The sequence below is a fragment of the Loxodonta africana genome, chromosome 26 (assembly GCF_030014295.1).
Source record: "Loxodonta africana isolate mLoxAfr1 chromosome 26, mLoxAfr1.hap2, whole genome shotgun sequence".
Taxonomy (NCBI): domain Eukaryota; kingdom Metazoa; phylum Chordata; class Mammalia; order Proboscidea; family Elephantidae; genus Loxodonta; species Loxodonta africana.
This window is the reverse complement of record NC_087367.1, coordinates 25111746-25134738: the sequence shown is the minus strand read 5'-3', so window position 1 is coordinate 25134738 and position 22993 is coordinate 25111746. Positions and strand designations below refer to the sequence as shown.

At 39.2% G+C, this 22993-nt stretch overlaps 1 protein-coding gene across 3 annotated transcripts in view; it reads right to left on the bottom strand.

Moving 5' to 3' along the window:
* HNRNPLL (heterogeneous nuclear ribonucleoprotein L like) overlaps positions 1-22993 on the bottom strand; it is a 91115-nt gene that overhangs the window by 31185 nt on the left and 36937 nt on the right. The window contains exon 13 of one of the 3 annotated variants that reach the window (XM_064277183.1): positions 1333-21806. In XM_064277183.1, coding sequence (XP_064133253.1) covers positions 21751-21806 — 56 coding nt within the window. In that variant the 3' untranslated portion in view covers positions 1333-21750. Of the gene's footprint in view, positions 1-1332; positions 21807-22993 lie in introns of those variants that run through there. The other 2 variants (XM_064277185.1, XM_064277184.1) reach the window with 2 other exon arrangements.

Genomic DNA, 22993 nt, shown 5'->3' with positions numbered 1-22993 from the left:
AAGTTTCCACCTGCTAAAAAAATAAAAAGAATCTTCAAAATGAAATGATCTTCCCCAGCAATAGTTATGCTGCCAAGAAAATCTTGCCTTTTTAGAATTACATAGGATAAGAAATAAGATTTAGCTGGAATGGATGAGTAGAGTTCAAAAGACAGGCGGATCTCCTAGTCCTTGTCCTCAGCTTTCCATTCCATAGTGTGACGGTTAAGATTGTGTGTCAGCTTGACTGGGCCATGACTCTCAGTGTTTTGGCAGTTGTATAATGTTATGATCACTTCCCTGTTGAGATTTGATATGTGATCGCCCCCGTGATAGGATCTCCTGAGTGGCAGCAGCTGGGGCAGGGCCCGTGGTGGCTCACCACCCCCTCAGCCTTCATCTCTCGGCCCTCTGCCACCTAGCTCTTCCTGCTTGCTTTACTGGGGGCTTTTGCTTTTTCTAGATCCTGCAGCTGGCTCCTGTGCATCTGACCTCCGGTTCTCGGGACTTGAGCTAACAGCTTGCCTGCCGATCTTGAGAATCATTGATCTTCACAGCCTGCGTGCTCACCAGCCCCTGTGGCTGCATGAATCAGGAAAAGCTTCTTTTCTGCCTCACAGACTTGGAACGTTCTAGCCTCTAAAAACCACGTGAGCTATTTCCTTGATATAAATCTGTCTATATATAAATATATGCTTTACTGGTTTTGCTTTTCTAGAGAACCCAGCCTAAAATACATGGTAACCAGACATGAGATTTCAGAGTACTGAAGCAGGCTATGCTGTGTAGGTCTCCCATGTTCAAAGTTTCAGGCAACTATTCCACAGACTTCTATGGAGCTGTCAGGAAAAAGATGTGTATGAAAAGCTGCTTCCCATGCATTTACGAATCATACTTAATGGTCAGATAAGAGGTATTCATTTTGCTTTCCAGGGGATGCCCTATATCTGAAAGGCAAGTGACGTATATCTGGCACTTCCAGGGTTGGCCCAGTGCACTCACTGTCTGCTGAACAATGTGACAGTGATAATAATCAGTCGTGACTACTGTTCATTGAGACTTACTACGCTTTACATGCATTATCTTGTTTCATCCTCCGAACAACTCCATTAATATCCTATTTTACTTACAAGAAAACAGACTTAGGGATGTTAAGAAACATACCTATTGTCATAAAGCTAATAAATGCTAGTATTCAACTGGAACTCAAACCTAGTTGTATCAGATGCCAAAGGCCATTAATTTAACCACCACACTTTCCAGCCTCTTTGAATGAGCAACAGATGGACTTCTGAGTGGTTAACTAAAAACGTTCCTGGGTGGTGCAAACAGTTAACGTGCTTGGCTACTAACCTGAAGGCTGGCAGTTCAAGTCCACCCAGAGATGCCTTAGAAGAAAGGTCTGGTGATTGACTTCTTAAAAATAGCTATTGAAAGCCCTGTGGAGCACAGCTCTACTCTGCCACACGTGGGTCACCATGAGCCAGAGTCAACTTGACAGCAACGGGTGGCGGTAACTAAAAAAAAAAAAAGCAAACTTTAGTAAAACTTATCCATAAGGGTTAGCCAATCCTGCTTAGCGGTAGTGTCAACCAGAAACTGCTCTAGGCCCTGCCGTATTTCCTCACCAACCCCAGCATCAGAATCACCCAGGCACTTATGAAAAAAAGGTGATTCTTGGGCCCCACCTCAAACCTACTGTCAGAATCTCTGGCCTATGAATTCTCATTTGACGTGCTCCTCAGGCAATTCTGCACACTGAAGTTTGAGAACAGTTGCTTGTAGGGTGGCCATTCCCCCCAGCTAGCCTGGAAGACCCAGTTTATACCTGTTGTCCTGGCATAAGTACCAACGCTGCCCGCCCCCCTTACTCTCCTAAGGGTGCCAGTGTGGATCATCTGTTTCTATGCAAATATTGTGTATTTTATACCAAAATCAGGCCATACTACACATGCTATTTTATAACCTGATTTTTGAATTTAATGACCTTCATTTTTTCGTATAAATAAATTTTTATCTTTTCTAATACTAGTTCATATTCAGATTTCCTCATGCATCCCTAAGATGCCTATACATTTGGCACCTGGTTTAGTCAATACACACATGTATTATGATAGTTTGACTCTTCTAAACAAATAACAGTCTCTCTTTGACATGACAGTGACTTATCTTTTGGATTTGTCTGAATACTTCCTTCTTTTTGGTGTTATTTAGTTTGTTCCCATTTTCTGTATTTCTGATCAAATGGAGATTAGAAGAAAAGTTTGATAGTATCAAGTTAATTATGTTTGGCTCTACACTACAGGTAATGTGTTTATTTCATCTTTGTATCACATTAAAACCAAAACCCATTGCCGTCAAGTTGATTCCAACCCATAGTGAACCTATGGGACAGAGTAGAACTGCCCCATAGAGTTTCCAAGGAGCAGCTGGTGGATTTGAACCACTGACCTTCTGGTTACCAGCCACAGCACTTAACCTCTACGCTACCCAGTTTTCCTGTATCACATTAGGAAACACGAAATATCTGGTTGACGCACCATTAGTGATGCTAAGACTAACCACCACTGGAGGAGGCTAATGACTGTCTGACTCCATGGATGGACTCTGCTTTTCTCCCCTGCAACTAGGAAGTAATCTGTATGGTATTGCTTCGGGACTATATTAAAGTTCAGTTTCCCATTAACCACACACCTAATGCTTTTAACACCATTGATAATCCCTGCCTGAGTTAAGGATGTTGCAGAATGTTGATTTGCTAATTCTTTCAACTCTTCTACATTACTGACTAACATTCTTTAGTAAAATACCTATTTTTTCCTCATCATCTGGGGCCATTTGATTACCATGAAACACAGTCCCTTCTGGAAAGGCAAGTTAAATATTCATTTCTTTCCCTTTAATTTTCATTTTCAAACTAAGAAGCTAGTTTAATGGCCACTTGGGCCCAATTTCTAGGGTCCATTTTTAGCATCTCGATCAAGAGTGAGCACCTTCTAGAAGAGTGGTGTAGGATAACTTAATAATGCCAAAAAGTTTGGCCAGACTGTGCACAGACATGACTGGCAGCTAGAAATATTCCACTGGGAACAGTAGCCATGATGAGAAGTGAGAGACTGAATGAACAATGGACAATGACCAGGCCATATATAAAAACAGAACTCTGACCCACAACCTGCAGCATTCAAACCACGAAGTCAAACCACCACCTGTGGCTACCAGTCCACGAAGCCAAGCAACAATCCCTGTAACAATGGGTTCAAAATGGCCAGGACTTGATTAATAACTGACAGCTTCCTTAATTTTTGTCTCCACTTCCAACTTAGGACCAACCAGAGAAAGCCCAATATGCTCCCCTTACAGATCATATAATTCTTGGGTGGTGAAAAGTTACTGTACTCGGCTTCTAAACTAAATGTTGGAAGTTTGAGCCCACCTCAGAGGCACCTTGAAAGTAAGACCTGACTATCTTCTTCCAAAACAAATCAGCCATTGAAAACCTTATGGAGCAGTTCTATTCTGATACACATGGGGTTGCCATGAGTTGGAATCAACTTGAGGGCAACTAATTCCTGGCTTTAACCAATCACATAAAATACCCTGCTTCTAGTACACCCACCTCCAGCTTCCTCATGCCAATAGACTCCAATCGGGGACTACCTGGAGCCTTCCCTATTTTCCACTCTAAAGCTTTCCCACTCTTCTGCCTGCCTTTTACATCTGCCAAATGAAAACGAAAGGTGGCTGACCCCTTGCTATAGCAAACTCTGAATAAATAGCCTTCGTTTGTATTTGGGTGTTCTTTGTCTATTTCCACAAAACTGTTGACTTGAGGTAACTACAGTTTTCACATCTGATTCTCAGTCCACAAGCCTGCACTGCATTTTCTTTGAGCTTGAGCAGGTCTTGAAGAGCACTTAGTTTATGATAGAACACTGTTCTGTTCCTTCTGAAAAAAAGAACTTTCATTAAGCAGAGGAAGAGTTGCTCTACTTAATAGGCTCTTAACAAACAAGAGCATTGTACCAAGCTACGGGACAATGATTCTTTGTGTTCTGAGCTTGACATGTAGAGTAGGGCTTAAAAAAGCATTAGTATTTTCAAGGGAATACACATCACACATTGTGGCGTATTGTATGTTCCAAAGATTGTTCCAACAATATCTCTCATCCCACATGCTCTTCTTAGTGTGACTTTGACTCTGAGAGGTAGGGTCTGTGTTCCTGTCCCTTGAACCTGGGCAGGCTCGTGACATGAAAGAAGTGACACTATGCATAGATATACCAGAATTTGTTTATTCATTCACTTGCTGATGGGCATTTGGGTTATTTCCAGTTTGGGGTTATTAAAAATAGAGCTGCTATGAACATTCATGTACAAGTCATTGTAGGGACACATGCTTTCTTTTCTCTTGGGTAAATCTAGGAGTGAATGGCTGGATCATATGGTAGGTGTATAGTTTGACTTTTTTGGAAACTGCCTGAATTTGGCAGTTTAATCTTTAATAGTTTAATCTCAGTTTTCAGCACGGTGCTTCAACACTCAACCTTTGTTCCTGAGTCTGGTGCTTCTCTAGTTGAATTTCTCAAAAAAAAAAAAAAAAAGCTTCCTTTCTTTTTCTGCGGTAAAGGTGCAGGATGGGATATGGAAAGGGATCTGTGGCTTAACTGTTCCTTCTCAAGTCTTTCAACATATTACTCTGCCTCTCTCTTCCCTCCAGTTGTTTGAGGTACTAGGTGCCTCCAATTCCTGAGCCTTTCAGAGTTCTGCTGTGCAAACTGGCATGCCTACTGTTGGCATTTTCCTCTGCAAAGTGGTTGTACAATTTTACTTTTCCACCAGAAGTATATGAGAGTTCCAGGTCCTCCACATCTTTGCCAACACTTGTGTGGTCAGTCTTCTTAATTTTAGCCATTCTAATTTTTTTTTTTAATAGGTATAGGACTAGAGCCCTGGTGGCACAATGGTTAAAAGCTATGGCTGCTAACCAAAAGGTTAGTAGTTCAAACCCACCAGCCACCCCTTGGGAACCCTGTGGGGCAGTTCTACTTCGGTCTTATATAGGGTCACTATGAGTTGGAATTGACTCCCCAGCAATGGGTTTAGATCTGGGATAGGTATAGAGGACACCTGGTGGTACAGTGCTTAGGAGCTATGGCTGCTAACTAAAAGGCTGGCAGTTTGAATCCACCAGCTGCTCCTTGTAAACCCTATGGGGCAGTTCTACTCTGTCCTAAAGGGTCATTATGAGTCAGAATCAACTCAAGAGCAATGGGTTTGGTTGGTTTTGGGGAATGTTAAAGTGTTGATTTTTGGCAGTCCATTCATCTTTAAGACAGAGACATTAAAAAGTCAATTAGAAGAGGCAGGGCCAAGAAGGCGTAGCAGTCAGACACTTCCCGTGGTCCCTCTTACAACAAAGACCTGAAGAAACAAATGAATTGATTATATATGACCACCTAGGAGCCCTGAACATCAAAGACAAAGTTGAGGAGTCTGGGCAGCACGGGGAGGGAGAGACAGTTCAGAAGCAGTGAGGATTTACCAGACCTGACCTGGCCAGTACCCTGAAGGCTGGATTGGCCGGCGCACACAGGCTGAGGCAAGCAGTAGCACTCGGGACATGTTTTCCACATTGGGAGATACCCAGTGGTAGACAGTCTGCACAAGCCCCCAGAACCAAGGGAAAGCTATGATAGATCTGAAAAAGTAAAGTGCAAGCATCTAATCTACCATGCGGGATCAAAATAACTCTTTCCCCTCTGGGAATTAACTCTCTCCTCTTCACCCACACCCTCCCTGCTCTCCTCTGGTCAGCGGTCTCGTGACCCCTGGGCTGGAAGTGGGACCCGTCTCACAACCCGAGCCATTCTCCTGGCTTTGGAGAGAGAACAAATTAACAAAATAATAAATAGGAAAAATTAATCTGCCACTTCCACTAAACGGGGACCTCAGGGCAGGTACAGCCCCTTTGCCTAGGCACAGACATAAGGGGTCCACAGACTTTGAATGCGTTTTACCCCTGCCTAGACCTATGTGGGCCCATTTCAACAGCATAGGTCCTCATTAGCATAGAAGAGCAGGGTATATACCTGAAGCCTATTTTCAACTGCAACAGCTAAGGGATAGTGTCAGATTTGTGACATTTGACACCACCCTGCCCATTAAGCAGGGTCCTCACCTACCCACACCAGGGGCCTGAGGACTGGTGACTCTACCCACTCCATCTAGCCACCCATGACAGGGGTCCGGGAATAAGTGGTGCTCCCCAGTCCTTACAGCCAACAGCACTGGGTGCCTGCAAAACTCACCACCTACACACTCTAGGGAACAGGGACACACCTTCCACCCAGGAACTCAGGGACAGCTATCAGGCCCCTACCTTGCTCAGCACATAAGCCCCTACTGCAGCCAGATACCTGTCCTGCTTCAATCACCTCTATGTAGCCCTGCCCACCTAGGACTGTAGGTGAGAGCCTGCGCCACACACTCGGTGACCAATGACCTGGACACCTGAGCTGAATCCACACAAGAAAAGTAAATGGACTTCTGGGCTCACATACCTAGTAGCAGCTCTAACCACCTGGTGACAGGATGTAAGAGCTTCAAAGACACCAATAATCAAAGTAGCTCACACAATCAGCCTACCTGGGTGTACTAAAGCAAAACAAAACAAGAAGCTAAGACACAGTAAGTAAACATAAAATAAATATAATAACTTATTGATGGCTCGAGATGACAGTTAATATCAAATCACATAAAGAGGCAGACCATGATGGCTTCAGCAAGCCACCAAAACAAAGAATCAGGAAACCTCCTGGAAGAAAAGAAAGTCCTGGAATTCTCAGAGGTAGAATTCAAAAGATTAATATACAGAGCTCTTCAAGGGGTCAGGAAGAAGATCAGGCAAAATGCAGAGCAAGCCAAGGAACACAGAGACAAAGCCATAGAGGAACTTAAAAAGGTTATACAACAGCAAAATGACAAATTTAACAGCCTACAAGAATCCATAGAGACAGCAAACAGAAATCCAAAAGATTAACAATAGAATTTCAGAATTAGACAACTCAATAGAAAGTCATAGGAGCAGAATGAGGCAAAAGAAGTCAGAATTAGTGAGACTGAAGACAAAGTACTTGACACCAATTTATCTGAGGAAAAATCAGATAAAAGAATTAAAAAAAAATGAAGAAACCTGAAGAATTATATGGAACTCTATCAAGAGGAATAACCTATCAGAACAGGGGGGATAACAGAAAATACGGAGAGAATCGTTGAAGATTTGTTGGCAGAAAAATTCCCTGATATTGTGAAAGATGAGAAGATATCTATTCGAGGAGCTCATCGAACCCCACACAGGGTAGATGGCAAAAGAAAGTCACCAAGATATATTATAATCAAACTTGCCAAAACCAAAGATAAAGAGAGAATTTTAAGAGTGGATAGAAATAAATGAAAAGTCATCTACAAAAGAGAGTCAATAAGACTAAGCTCTGACTACTCAGCAGAAACCATCCAGGCAAGAAGGCAATGGAATGACATATATAAAGCCTTGAAGAAGAAGAAGAAAAAAATGCCAGCCAAGAATTATATATTCAGCAAAACTGTCTCTCAAATATGATGGTGAAATTAGGGCATTCCCAGATAAACAGAAGTTTAGGGAATTTGCAAAAACCAAACCAAAATTACAAGAAATACTAAAGGGAGTCCTCTGATTAGAGAATCAATAACATCAGGTAACAACCCAAGACTAAAACACAGGACAGAGCAACCAGGTATCAACCCAGATAGGGAAGTCACAAAAATAAATGAAAGCTAAAACACTGAAAACAGGGAAAGAGAGATGTCAATATATAAAAGATGACAATATTAAAAAAAAAAAAAAGAGGGACTAAATAATGTAATCATAGAACTTTCATATAGAGAGGATGTCAAGGCAATACTGAAAAATAAGATTAGTTTAAACTTAGAAAAACAGAGGTAAATTTTAAGGTAACCACAAAGGAAACTAACAATCCTACATATCAAAATAAAAAACAAGAAAAACATAAAGACTTAGTAAATATCAACAGCAAAAGTCAACAACAATGAAAAAGAGGAAAAGACAATACTTAAAGAAAAACAACTCAGCACAGAAAATTAAGTGGAACAAAGACACTGTCAACAACACACACAAAAAATATCAAAATGACAGCACTAAACTCTTACCTATCAGTAATCCTGGTGGCATAGTGGTTAAGTGCTATGGCTGCTAACGAAATGTCGGCAGTTCGAATCCACCAGACGATCCTTGGAAACTCTATGGGGCAGTTCTACTCTGTCCTATATGGTCGCTATGAGTTGGAATCAACTGGACAGCAATGGGTATCAATAATTACACTGAATGTAAATGGACTAAATGTACCAATAAAGGGGAGAGTGGCAGATGGATAAAAAAAAAACACACGACCTGTCTCTTTGCTGCCTACAAGAAATACACCTTAGACTCAATGACACAAACAAAAACTCGAAGGATGGAAAAAAATATATCAAGCAAACAACAATCAAAAAAGAGCAGGAGTGACAATATTAATGTCTGACAAAATAGACTTTAAAGTTAAATCCATCAGAAAGGATAAGGAAGGACACTATATAATGATTAAAGGGACAATACACCAAGAAGATATAACCATATTAAATATTTATGCACCTAATGACAGGGCTGCAAGATACATAAAACAAACTCTATCAGCATTGAAAAGTGAGATAGACAGCTCCACAATAATAGTAGGAGACTTCAACACACCACTTTCAGTGAAGGACAGGACATCCAAAAAGAAGCTCAATAAAGACATGGAAGATCTAAATGCCACAATCAACCAACTTGACCTCGTAGACATATACACAACACTCCACCCAACAGCAACCAACTATACTTTCTTTTCTAGTGCACATGGGACATTCTCTAGAATAGACCACATATTAGGTCATAAAGCAAGCCTTAGCAGAATCCAAAACATTGAAATACTACAAAGCATCTTTTCTGACCATAAGGCCATAAAAGTGGAAATCAATAACGGGAAAAGAAATCAAACACTTGGAAACTGAACAATATCCTGCTCAAAAAAGACTGAATTATAGAAGACATTAAGAATGGAATAAAGAAATTTAGAGAATCCGATGAGAATGAAAACACTTCCTACCAGAACCTTTGGGACACAGCAAAAGCGGTGCTCAGAGGCCAATTTATATCAATAAATGCACACATCCAAAATGGAGAAAGGGCCAAAATCAAAGAATTATCCCTACAACTTGAACAAATAGAAAGAGAGCAACAAAAGAAACCCTCAGGCACCAGAAAAAAGCAAATAATAAAAATTAGAGAACTACGTGAAATAGAAAACAGAAAAACAACTGAAAGAATTAAGAAGACCAAAAGCTGGTTTTTTGTAAAAAATTAACAAAATTGATAAACCATTGGCCAAACTGACAAAAGAAAAACAGGAGAGGAAGCAAATAACCCAAATAAGAAGTGAGATAGGCGATATTACAACAGACCCAACTGAAATTAAAAGAATCATATGAGATTACTATGAAAAGCTGTACTCAAATTTGAAAACCTAGAAGAAATGGGTGAATTCCTAGAAACACACTACCTACCTAAACTAACACAAACAGAGGTAGAACAACTAAATAGACCCATAACAAAAGAAGAGGTTGAAAAGGTAATCAAAAAACTCCCAACAAAAAAAAAAGCCCTGGTCCAGGCAACTTCACTGCAGACTTCTACCAAACTTTCAGAAAAGAGTTAACACCACTACTACTAAAGGTATTTCAGAGCATAGAAAAGGACGGAATACTACCAAACTCAATTCTATGAAGCCACCATATCCCTAATACCAAAACCAGGTAAAGACATCACAAGAAGAGAAAATTACAGAATATCCCTCATGAACATAGATGCAAAAATCCTCAACAAAATTCTAGCCAATAGAATTCAACAACGTATCAAAAAATAATTCACCATGACCAAGTGAGATTCATACCAGGTAGGCAGGGATGGTTCAACATAAGAAAAACAATTAATGTAACCCACCACATAAATAAAACAAAAGACAAGAATCACATGATTTTATCAATTGATGCAGAAAAGGCATTTGACAAAGTTCAACACTCGTTCATGATGAAAACTCTCAGCAAAATAGGAACAGAAGGAAAATTCCTCAATATAATAAAGGGTATTTATACAAAGCCAACAACCAACATCACCCTAAATGGAGAGAGCCTGAAAGCATTCCCATTGAGATCGGGAACCAGACAAGGATGCCCTTTATCACTGCTCTTATTCAACATTGTGTTGCAGGTCCTAGCCAGAGCGATTAGGCTGAATAAAGAAATAAAGGGCATCCAGATTGGCAAGGAAGAAGTAAAAGTATCTCTCTTTGCAGATGATATGATCTTATACACAGAAAACCCTAAGGAATCCTCCAGAACACTACTGAAACTAATAGAAGAGTTCAGCAGAGTATCAGGATACAAGATAAACATACGAAAATCAGTTGGATTCCTCTACACCAACAAAAAGAACATCGAAGAGGAAATCACCAAATCAATGCCATTTACAGTAGCCCCCAAGAAGATAACATACTTAGGAATAAATCTTACCAGAGATGTAAAACACTTATACAAAGAAAACTACAGTACGCTTCTGCGAGAAATGAAAAGAGACTTACACAAGTGGAAAAACATACCTTGCTCCTGGATAGGAAGACTTAACATTATAAAAATGTCTATTCTACCAAAAGTGATCTATACATTCAATGCAATTCCGATCCAAATCCCAACAACATTCTTTAATGACATGGAGAAACAAATCACCAACTTCATATGGAAGGGAAAGAGGCCCCGGATAAATAAGGCATTACTGAAAAAGAAGAACAAAGTGGGAGGTGTTACTTTACCCGATTTTAGAACCTATTATACCACCACAGTAGTCAAAACAGCCTGGTACTGGTACAACAACAGATACATGGATCAATGGAACAGAATTGAGAATCCAGACATAAATCCATCCACATATGAGCAGTTGATATTTGACAAAAGCCCCAAAACAGTTAAATGGGGAAAAGGCAGTCTTTTTAACAAATGGTGCTGGCATAACTGGATATCCATCTGCAAAAAAAATGATACAAGACCCATACCTCACTCCATGCACAAAAACTAACTCAGAATGGATCAAAGACCTAAATATAAAATCTAAAACAATAAAGGTCATGGAAGAAAAAATAGGGACAATGTTAGGAGCCCTAATACATACACAGTAGACAAAACATTATTAAGAATACAGAAGAAAAACTGGATAACTGGGAGCTCCTAAAAATCAAACACCTATGCTCAGCCAAAGACTTCACCAAAAGAGTAAAAAGACTATCTACAGACTGGGAAAAAATTTTAGCTATGACATTTCTGATCAACGCCTGATCTCTAAAATCTACATGATACTGCAAGAACTCAACTGCAAAAAGACAAATAACCAAACTAAAAAATGGGCAAAAGATATGAATTGACACTTCACTAAAGAAGGCATTCAGGTAGCTAACAGATATATGAGGAAATGTTCACGATCATTAGCCATTGGAGAAATGCAGATCAAAACTACAGTGAGATTTCATCTCACTCCAACAAGGCTGGCATTAATCCAAAAAACACAAAATAATAAATGTTGGAGAGGCTGTGGAACACTTATGCACTGCTGGTGGGAATGTAAAATGGTACAACCACTTTGCAATCAATTTGGCGCTTCCTTAAAAAGCTAAAAATAGAACTACCATACGATCCAGCAATCCCAGTCCTTGGAAAATATCCTAGAGAAATAAGAACCTTTACACGAACAGATATATGCACACCCATGTTTACTGCAGCACTGTTTACAATAGCAAAAAGATGGAAGCAATGAAGGTGCCCATCAACAGATGAATGGATAAATTATGGTATATTCACACAATGGAATACTATGCATTGATGAAGAACAGTGAGGAATCTCTCTGAAACATTTCATGACATGGAGGAACCTGGAAGGCATTATGCTGAGTGAAATTAGTCAGTTGCAAAAGGACAAATATTGTAGAAGACCACTATTATAAGAACTTGAGAAATAGTTTAAACTGAGAAGAACATATTCTTTTGTGGTTATGAGAGGGGGGAGGGAGGGAGGGTGCAAGAGGGGCATTCTCTAATTAGATAGTAGATAGAAACTACTTTAGGTGAAGGGAAAGACAGCACACAATATAGAAGAGGTCAGCACAACTGGACTAAACCAAAAGCAAAGAAGTTTCCTGAATAAACTGAATGCTTCGAAGGCCAGCGTAGCAGGGGCAGGGGTCTGGGGACCATGGTTTCAGGGGACATCTAAGTCAATTGGCAAAATAAAATCTATTAAGAAAACATTCTGCATCCCACTTTGAAGAGTGGCGTCTGGGGCCTTAAACACTAGCACGCAGCCATCTAAGATGCATCAGTTGGTCTCAACCCAGCTGGATCAAAGGAAAATGAAGAACACCAAGCTCACAAGGTAATTATGAGCCCGAGACAGAAAGGGCCACATGAACCAGAGACTACAACATCCTGAGACCAGAAGAACTAGATGGTGCTTGGCTACAACCGATGACTGCCCTGACAGGGAACACAACAGAGAACCCCCAAAGGGAGCAGGAGAGCAGTGGGATGCAGACCCCAAATTCTCATAAGATCAGACTTAATGGTCTGAGACTAGAAGGACCCCGGTGGTCATGGCCCCCAGACCTTCTGTTGGCCCAGGACAGGAACCATTCCCGAAGCCAACTCTTCAGACGTGGACTGGACCGGACGATGGGTTGGAGAAAGATCCTGATGAGGAGTGAGCTACTTGCACCATGTAGACACTTGAGACTATGTTGGCATCTCCTGTCTGGAAGGGAGATGGGAGGATAGAGGGGGTTAGAAACTGGCAAAATGGTCACAATAGGAGACACTGGAAGGAGGGAGCGGGCTGACTCATTAGGGGGAGTGTAAAGGGGAGTATGTAATAAGGTGTATATAAGTTTATGTGTGAGAGACTGACTTGATTTGTAAACTTTCACTTAAAGCACAATAAAAATTTTTTAAAAAGATAGGTTTTAATCTTGATTCTGTGGTCTTCAGTATTATAACTTCCTTTTAGATTTGTATGATCTTCCTCTGATAAGCACGCTTGTACCATCATCTCAGTCACGAAGTTAGGCAAAGCCACTCTTTGGCTTGGGCACCAGTGAAGACAGCCCTCACCTGTGAAAAGTTCACGTGGGAGACCCTGAATATGTGGTGAGGTACTGAAAGAGGAAAGGAAATACAAAAACCCATGCCCGTAGTGTGTTCACAATTTAATGGCTATTTTCACAAATGAGAAAAAAAAATAGGGTCACTACAATGGTAGCAAAGGCCTACTCTATACCACTCAATTTGTTTTAAATGGATAAGAATGATAAATAAGATATTAACATGCTCATTTTATAGATTAACTCCTGAGGCTCAGACCATTTTAAAAGACTTACTTAGACTCATATAGCCAGTAAAAAGGCAGAGTCAAGCAAGGACTTAAGTCCAGAATTTGATTCCAAATTCTATGGCCTTTCCTTTTTAGCACTCTTCCTTCTAAAGGTATGGAAACCAAAATGGAAAATGGCTCCCTAAACTTAACAAAAACTGGAGGGGGCCTGCCGCTGGCATACAATTCTGCTTGCCACATCTAAGGACCTGAAAACCCAGAAAGGAGACAACTTAATGATGAAGGAATCTTGAGCCTTTGGGGGAAAGAAGAGCTACTTAACTAGAATAAATTAAAAGGAAAAAAGAGAAAGAAAACTGAGACTCTGCAGCCCAGAAACATTAAGATGACGAAAAAGAAAAAAAAAAAAAAAAAGTCTGTTTAATCCAGATTTACAGACGAAGAATTGACAGGGGCTGTATACTATAATCTAGTTGTCTTTCAAACTCCTATACAGTACTTCTTCACAGAGCAGAGCACAAATATATCAAACCCTATACTTCTCTGGATGGCACAAACAGTTCAGTGCTTGGCTACTAATTGAAAGGATGGCAGTTTGAATCCACCTAGAGGCGCCTTGGAATAACGGCCTGGCAATCTACTTCCAAAAAATCAGCCATTGAAACCCAATACGCAGTTCTACTCTGAAACACTTGGGTTGCCAGGGGTTGAAACTGCCTCAGTGGCAGCTAGTTGGGTTTTTTTGTTTTTGGTATACTTCCGTGAAATAGTGCAAACCAGAAATATTCAGGCAGACAGGCAGTGAGTTCCTGAAAAATAATCATTAATTGGACAATTAAGAAGTATTTTCCCATATGAACAGTAGTATGATGAGAGGTCTTGATGAAGGGGGTGTCATGTCAAAACAACAGATACAGCCGACATAATATTAAAATCCAATATTGTGGATAGAAAACTCCGTATTACCTAAAAATAAAAAGGTCTATGTGTACCATATCCTGGTTATATAAGGGATCTCCATTTACTAAAACTGTGTATACAAGTATTTGTACATATACAAACAGTAAAAGTAAATTCTACCATAAATTTCCCTTAAACCTAATAGTTAAAATGAATAGTAACTTTGCCTGCCTTTAGAATTTTGTTGTTGCTGTTGTAAGTTGCCCTTGATTCTTGATTCATGGTGATCCCGTGTGTGTAGAGCAGAACTGCTTCATAGAATTTTCAAAGATGTGACCTCTTAGAAGCAGAGTGCCAGGTGCTTCTGGGTGTGTTTGAACCCCCAGCCTTTTGGCTGGCAGTCAAGCACTTAATCGTTTGTGGCACCCAGGGATTCCTTCAGAATTTCGAAGGGTTTTTATCAATATATGAATGAGCCATGTCGGGGGCGGGGGGGACCCACAAAGAACCATCCAGGTAGGCAGAAATTATTTTGAATAGCTAATTTATTAGATTCTCTAATACCTGAGCTATGCTACTTTTTATCTCTAGAAGCTATTTGCATTGCTGAATAAATCTCAAAGAAGCAGCTGAATACGGATTCGCAACAGCAATGACTGGGTTGTACAGCCTGTATTTCCTTCCCAAGGAAGGGTCAGTATGAACCTGTGGTGTGGGGCCCTCTTTAATGAAACTACCCTAATATCTACTGGAGATCTGTATTGACTATTACCAAAATCCCTTTATATATATTATTTCACTGTACGATAAGTAGGTCAGGTATTATTGTTTCCATTTTACACAAGAGAAACTAAGGTTTAAAAGTCCCCTAAATAACTTGAAGGTCAACTCATTAGTGGCAGAGCTGGGGTAAGCAGCCAGTTCTTGCAAGTCCAAACTCAGTGCTCTATCACACGATGCTACTTCAAAGTTATTGGGAACCATTTTGGACTCATCCAAAACAACCAGCATGCAATATGAGTTCTGTTTCTGTCCCTTCTTAAACCCAACACATTACATTGACATGTGTATAAACTGTTAACTTAATTGAAAAATGCCACTTTCCTGCAGTATATCCAATCACCCATGTGCCAGTACAAAGAGGTATTTCTTCCAACAATCTGAGAGCTGGCAAGATTTATAAGTGATCAAAGTTGGCTGGTAGTATGAAACCAGCAACTCAGTGAGCCCTCTTCCATTTAACGGAGCTGTCTTTAAGATGCCTGTGGTCACTCCCTCTCACCACAGATAGTCAATGGCACAGTCAAATTTTCTTCTGACCATGAAGGCTCAGTTTAGACTTTTCGCATAGCCACAGGGCTTCACAAAAAAAAAAAAAAAAAAAAAAATTAAAGTTCTAACTACTGTGTTACTTTTTTCCAAGTCTCAGAGTTAGGAACTGGTATACCTCAGATAGTCTTCAAACTCAGAAAGGCTGATCCTTGAAAAGCACAGCTTTCAAGATATCCAAACGCAATACCCAGATGTGCCAACACGAACATACCCCTGATCCTTATCATAGCAATCCAACCCATATCCTGGCCCCATCTATCCTACCCAGAACCTGAATAAAGTGGTTGGGGACATTCTGGGAACACCATAGAATGGAACCACTGTGGCTTGGTATCCATCTCCTCAGCTACCTTCCCATATGCTGGGATAAAAAGTTCTTTCCCCAGTTCAGCTACCCCTCCAAGCCATACCAGTTTTAAGGAACCTCACGTGAGAATTTTTAGGACGTGGGGAATTGGCAGATGGCCTGATCATTTCCTTTTGTCATTAAAACTGTTGCTACAAAAGCAAATCTACTAGGGAGTGAGAACAATAATTAGATTAATGTGATCAATTTAAGAAATCTGGATTATTCAGGCAAAAAATAAAGCTTTTTCTCAACAATTTTACCTACTTTATCCAAATAATTTATACAACAGCCCCTTTGTACCAGTGATAACTGCTGAGCCAGAACAGAACCAGGAAGAAAAAAATCACTCTGAAATAGAACTGTATTACTGAATAAACCATCTCATGTAGTCTTGCTGCCACACTGTATAGATAAGAACTGGACTTAGGAAGTGATGCCCAAGACCAAATAGAGTTAGTGACAGAGGCTAGACGATACCCTGGGTCTCCTTCCTCAGCTTCTGCTTTCCCCTATATACCGCCACATGTTCTTCACTGGAAGAGAATCATGACCCCTAACACAACTCTGGGTTACAGCGCTGTCCAATGCGTCACATTGGTAACAAGTGGACTGAGGGTGAAACTCCAAGATGTTTTCCCTCTACATTTGAGGTGACTTGCTCTACAATTTATAAACCATGTGGCTGTTTTTCACATAATGGCAATAACACCCGAAAGCATTTTTACCTACTGCGGAAACATAAACTCACGAAAATAAAGGTTTTACTAGTTCTGAGACCGCAGTTTAGAGCAAAAGCTGTAAGCAGCCAAAGGTCATCACACAGCAAGGAGCGCAACAGGCTGTCTTTTTGGTTAAGCAGTAGGAATTTATACTCAAATACGAGCACCTTACTGGGAAATATCATGGCATTAAGAGGCAATTTTATCAGGTCTGTGTAGGACAAGCTTGGATTTGTATTGGCAACAGTCTTGTGTTACTTATCCTTTTAACAATCCAACAAGAAAAGCTCTGCCATGATTGTGGTCACTGATACTGGCATCAGTCATGTCAATTTTGTACTAGGCAGAAAAGTCCCAGGTTTTATCATGTATCATACAGGTCCATAAAATAAAATGCATTGTCTAGCTCCTTTTAGATAAAAAGGTCTCCTAAAGCCCACTGAAGGATTACAGATATATTACACACAAAAATGTTTTTATGCAATTGTCGTATATATAAATCAGTGTCATTGAATCCCGCTTCAAGGTTTTGAAGCAGCTATAAATTTTTTTTTTTTTATACACGTTAGCACATGGTCAAAGTCTAAATGTAACTGGGTAGTCTGGATACTCTTTAATTTTTCAAGGAAATTTAAGTACATTCATGAGTATGTAAGCAAGTAACTCAAAACTAGTAGGGTAGAGTCCCAGCAGAGCCTGAAGTGTACTTACTCTGGTTTAGAGAAATTCTAGTTTCTACTCATGGAATCACGCCCGCCTCCTATCCATCCTCACAAAAAATCCTATTTGGTAACTGCTCATTGCACACAAGTCCCCAGTGGGCTCTCTTCCTAGATCCAACTCCCTTGCCCCACAGTCTGGAGTAACGGGAACACATGGAAGCAGCCAGCCACCAAGGCATCGTAACCATAAACCAGACCGAATGTCACATCCGCTGATGTGGAGGTAAAACTAACCCACAGAATCCCCCTAACACTCCCCTTCCTCAACGTTATCTAACCAGCTACATCAAAGCCTTGAAGCACTGTACTAGCTCTTGTTTAAACTAAAGGATCACTGGGCTAATTGTTACTTTTTTTATTGTGGTAAAATACACAAAACATAAAAACTTACCATTTTAAAGTGTACAGTTCAGTGGCACTGAGTACATTCAAAACGTTGTACAATCATCATCACCGTCTGGTTCCACAACACTTTCACCGCCCCAACAGGAAATACCCACTGGCAGTCACTCCCCACTCCCCGGGCCCTGGCAACCACTAAGCTGCCTTCTAACCATTTACCAGAGCAATTAAAATAGTTGGGGCTAATACAGCCGTAACCTCCAGCCACTGAGAAAGGCCAACTATTTCAGTGAAGCAAAAGGGCTTTTTTGTTTGTATAAAAATTTTGAGGATTAACATCTGCATTCTAAGACAAATTTAACTTCAAGTCATAATTTTCCTATATGTATACTTCGTTAAACTTGAGCAGACCACAATACCTGGGTCTCTCATCCCTAACACGTAAAACAGAATTATTTTATCTGCTTTCCACCCCGATCCCCACACAGTGCCAATCATTCCTTGACCTCATTTTTCCATTTTATAGTGCAATTTATAAAATCCCAAACAGGTTATATTACTCAAAGATTCATCAATCAATTTCAGTTTCTCATACAGCATATTTCACCTTATATCTGGAAAATTGCTTTTGCCATTTTTCTGCTGCTTCCTTTATAAGCTTAAATTAACCTGTTGACTTTTAAAAGCTAGCCACTCGCCCAAGCTTATGCCGTATGGCACACTGCACACACTTCACAGATGCTGGACAAATGAGTTCAACGTCCCAGAGACCAAACAGCTGCAGGTGACATTTCTAAAATGGTTTTTGTAGAAGCTGAAAGACATTTTTATTCCGGCTGTCATTTTTCCTTTGCATCTCCTAAGTTATAGCAGAAGTAACCTCATCTACTTTACATTCATGCTTTGTGACATCATAAAATCACAAACTCTAAATGAAAATCAACGAATTACACAATTTGCTTTGAACATTAGAAATGCAGCTAAGGACAAGATTCACTGCCAAACACAAAGTACGGGGCAACACAGGCATTCTCTACCTTGTCTTTTTTCTTCCCCTGCTCTCCTGGGGAAAAGGTTATCTCAAATAACCAAAACCAGAAATTATCAGAATAAGCTAAGTTTCACTATCGTAAATTGTAATAAAGTTTTACAGCCCCAAAGCTATTCCCCAGGTAGTTAAATACCTAATAAACTACACTAAAATTATGCTAACAGCCAAAATCTTTCAAGCCATTTACTTATTTTCTAGGCTCTCAATAAACATAGCTACTCCCCAGAAAGGATTAATATTGCCTCTTGATTTCACTTGGTATTACTGCAGGGAATAAGAAATGATTATAAATTATCGTATTGACTCAAAGCAAGTATTTCAAGACTGTTCAGCAGCTTGGCCTATCTGATAGCTGTGTCACACCACAAGAGAGCTAGGTAAGTTTCCAAATCGAGAACTGTCATTCATTCAGTGCTTTCTTTTACTTAATTCAAATGACAGTTCTATATGACTTAATAAAAAAAGATTTAATTTACATAGTAGACAGAATTTTTAAGTTGCATATATATAAGTGGGGATTTTAGAAGGCAGCTCATATTCTATAATGTGGTCTGGCAGGTTTATTATCAATTAATTACTGTGTATATATATATATATTAATATAAGTATCATTTATGCAATTTGGACATGGAGACTGGATTTCAAATTTAAAAAAAAAAAACAAAACTCAGAGCCAGTACTTACTCTTTACAACTCCCAAAATCTGTTCTTTCATGTTCTCCTAAAAGCAAAAAGATAGGAAGGGCAGCAAAAAGACAAGAAAGAAAGTTGTGGTCAAGGCTAAGAGCACGTGCTGCCACAGCAGGCTCCATCACAGTGGTCATCCCCAAGCTGCAAAGACATGAGTGACAGCTGCAATACAGGGCTGACATACCTGTCCACAGGTCACTGCAGCAAGGCCCAGCTTACTAGTTTACTCCTGAGGAACTCATTTGTGTTTTTGGTGGGGAGAGAGTATTAACACAGAGTTCACACCTAGAAGTCAATACCACTTAAAGCGGATCTAAATTGAACAAGCCCTGCCACTCTCCACAGACTTGTTTCCTCAAATCTTAGACACAGAATATCTGTAACCCTGAAGATCCCTACTAGTTGTCAGAGGAGGGGAAGGGAAGGAGACAACTACTACGTAAGTCCACAGGTGACCTTTTAAAACTAAGACATTTCAATTTCGCAACAAATGGAGAAAAGTATTTGTAGGGGGAAACGGTTTTGTTTATTGTAAAGTTAACTTAGATATTAAATTGGCAATGAATAAGAAACATACATAATTCAGTATCGCACACTTAACAGTTCACACTCAAGTTTCCCGTGGCAAAACTTATTGGGTCCCACGATCGGGATCTGAAACGCTTCTAGATTCCATTTAAATTTTTCTATGTTTAGAAGGCTAAAGGGACATTGGTCTACTGCTGTCAAAATTCAAGAGGAAGTAACTGATGGTGTGTTTGGTTTCAACCTAAACTTTCTATTAAATAGCTCTTTACGTTTTTAAAACCACTACTTCATTTCTAAAAGGAGTAAGGCGGACTGCCTTATTTACATTAAGATCCAAAATAAAGCCCTTACAAAAGATCTAAGTGAAGCTTTTCTTTGTAAATTTGTTTAAAAGTCTCAAGACCACAAAACTGGCATTGCCAACTATGGGCTTCACAGTTATTCCAGGTAGATGACACGTATTCTTTCTTTTAAAGATGAAAATAAAATGGACGCATCAGTTTTCTATTACAAAAAAGCAGTAAACTTGAAACAAGTGTGCTATAGTGTCTTACTACCATGTTTAGTTCTTAAATCTTATTTGCCTATGTATATTATTTTCATAGAAAAGAAAACAGATCCAGTGGAAGAAAGAAATGTTTAATAAATGGTGTTGAGACAAATAGCTATTTGTTTGGAATAAAAATAAAATTAGATCCTTACACCTTGCACCATATAGAAAAATACATATATTACTGATGGATCCAAGAGTAAAAAATAAAATGCAAATACCCAAAATTCTACATACAACTTTAAGGGGTTCAGACCCAGTAAAGGCCATCCACGAATCCCAGATTATTATCTAGAAGAGGAACTCTTAACCACAACTTCTACTAAAATCTCAATGTCAAGTATTAGGCGTATTTTCAAGATTAAGTCACATGCAACAAATAAAGAAGAATGCATTATCTTGTTGCTGTAACTTTATAAAATCTCCAAACTGGAACTAGAAACAGGTAGAAGCATGTCAATATAAATGGACAATGACTTAAAAAAAAAAAATACACCAATTTAAATAAGTTCGAGTGCATACTGTACAAGTGTATCCATACGTCCACTAGCCTTTCGGAAATATAAAATCGGACAACTCTGTAGTACTTAAAATTCAATATGTGCAATGTTATTCTCAAACTTGATTAAAATACTTAATAAATACAAGTTATGTTTAATATGAATAACTGCAACATCCTTAACCATATAATAGGAATTCTATAATATTAAAATGCAATACTTTCACCTGCATCAATCTCATACACAATGGAAAAATACTTGCAGATAATTAGCATTAAGAATGCAAATATATTTTCACTGTAAAAGAAAAATTATAGCAATTAAGATTAGAAATCATGTATTTGCATAATCTACAATGAAGCTGTAGATAGTCTACGTTATGATATTCTATTTTTAAATGAAAACAATTCAATATTTAAGTTTACAACAAATTTACTTGAGGCAAAATATCTGTTTATTACAGAACAGGATCTTGAATCAAAGTAAGCAAGGCAACATTAGATCAACCACTTTAGATTTTTTAAATGAAGTGTAAGCTTTAAAATTGTAATAAAGGTGAACATAAATTCTAACATGCTCATCTCTTCTTATAAATGGGATGATGTAGAAAAGCAAAGCTTCAATGTGTAGGGATTGGAACCATCTGTAAAAAAAAGAAAAGTTAACATTAGCTCATGTCACCAAACTTTCAGATCATCTTGAATTAGTAGAATAAATTTTTACCTTTTTATTAGTATTAGAAGCAAGAATATAAAGAAGAAAAACGTCTGTGTAAAGTAAGGAGATACTTTTGTTCATATCTACTAGAAGGTAAGCTCCATGAAGGGAGAGACTTTGCTCATTGCTACGTTCCTACCATTCTGAACATTACCTGGCGTAAAGAAGTCACTCGACATTCGCTGAATGAATTGATTATAGTAAATTGTATTAGGATTAGGCTTACATCCATCAGCACTGCTCACTGTGCAGAAAACACTGCCAAAGGTAATTCCTTTACAAAGTCAATTCAAATACCACTTGGGAGGTAGGACAAAACCAGAATGTACATAAAGACATCTACGAGCCCAAAAGAATGCCGAGAGATCCAGTATTCAATCTCAGACCATCAGTAGAACACAAAGGGTCTGAAATACCCCTCAAAACTTGAGTACAGTTCACAAAAATATTCCATTTATACAATTTTCTTTAATTTTTGAGAGCAAGAAGAGATAACTCTTCATCAATTATATGAAAAACAAAGAAACAATTCTGGTATCTTACTGTACCATCGCAGATTTCATATTTGTGAATTTGCATACTCGCTAAAATTTGTAATTCCAAAATCAATATTGTAACGGCAAAAAGAAATTAGAAGAAAGGAGGAAAAGAAAAGGAGAGGCTTAATTCTCTCTGCTGAAAAAGGGAAGAGGCCCCTACCTTTCTTAGAGCACTTCCTTTAGAAACTTAATTATTTAAGTTTCTTTCTCTGCCTCGTTGAAATGTATGTAAATCTTTTTAAAGGCTAACTAAATAAGCTTCTTGTCAATTTTACAACCCTGAATGTTTCCTCAAGGACTGTGAAGCCATCTCTTTGAAATGTCATCAAGGAAGACAGCACCCTATCTCCCAGTGTCCTGAGAAGAAAGGTGCCTAACTCCAGCTAACGCTTGGCTCCAGTTACAAACATGCCTCCCTTCATAAAGACATGAAATATTTCTTTATTTGTCTTTGGATAAAGGCAAATAGCAAACACAAGTGGCTAGCCCAATGATCAGGTGAATCTGGGATCAATAACAAACGGTGCTGTCAAGTCTCCTTCCTTGAGTACTAGTTACTATTTCTCTTAAGAAC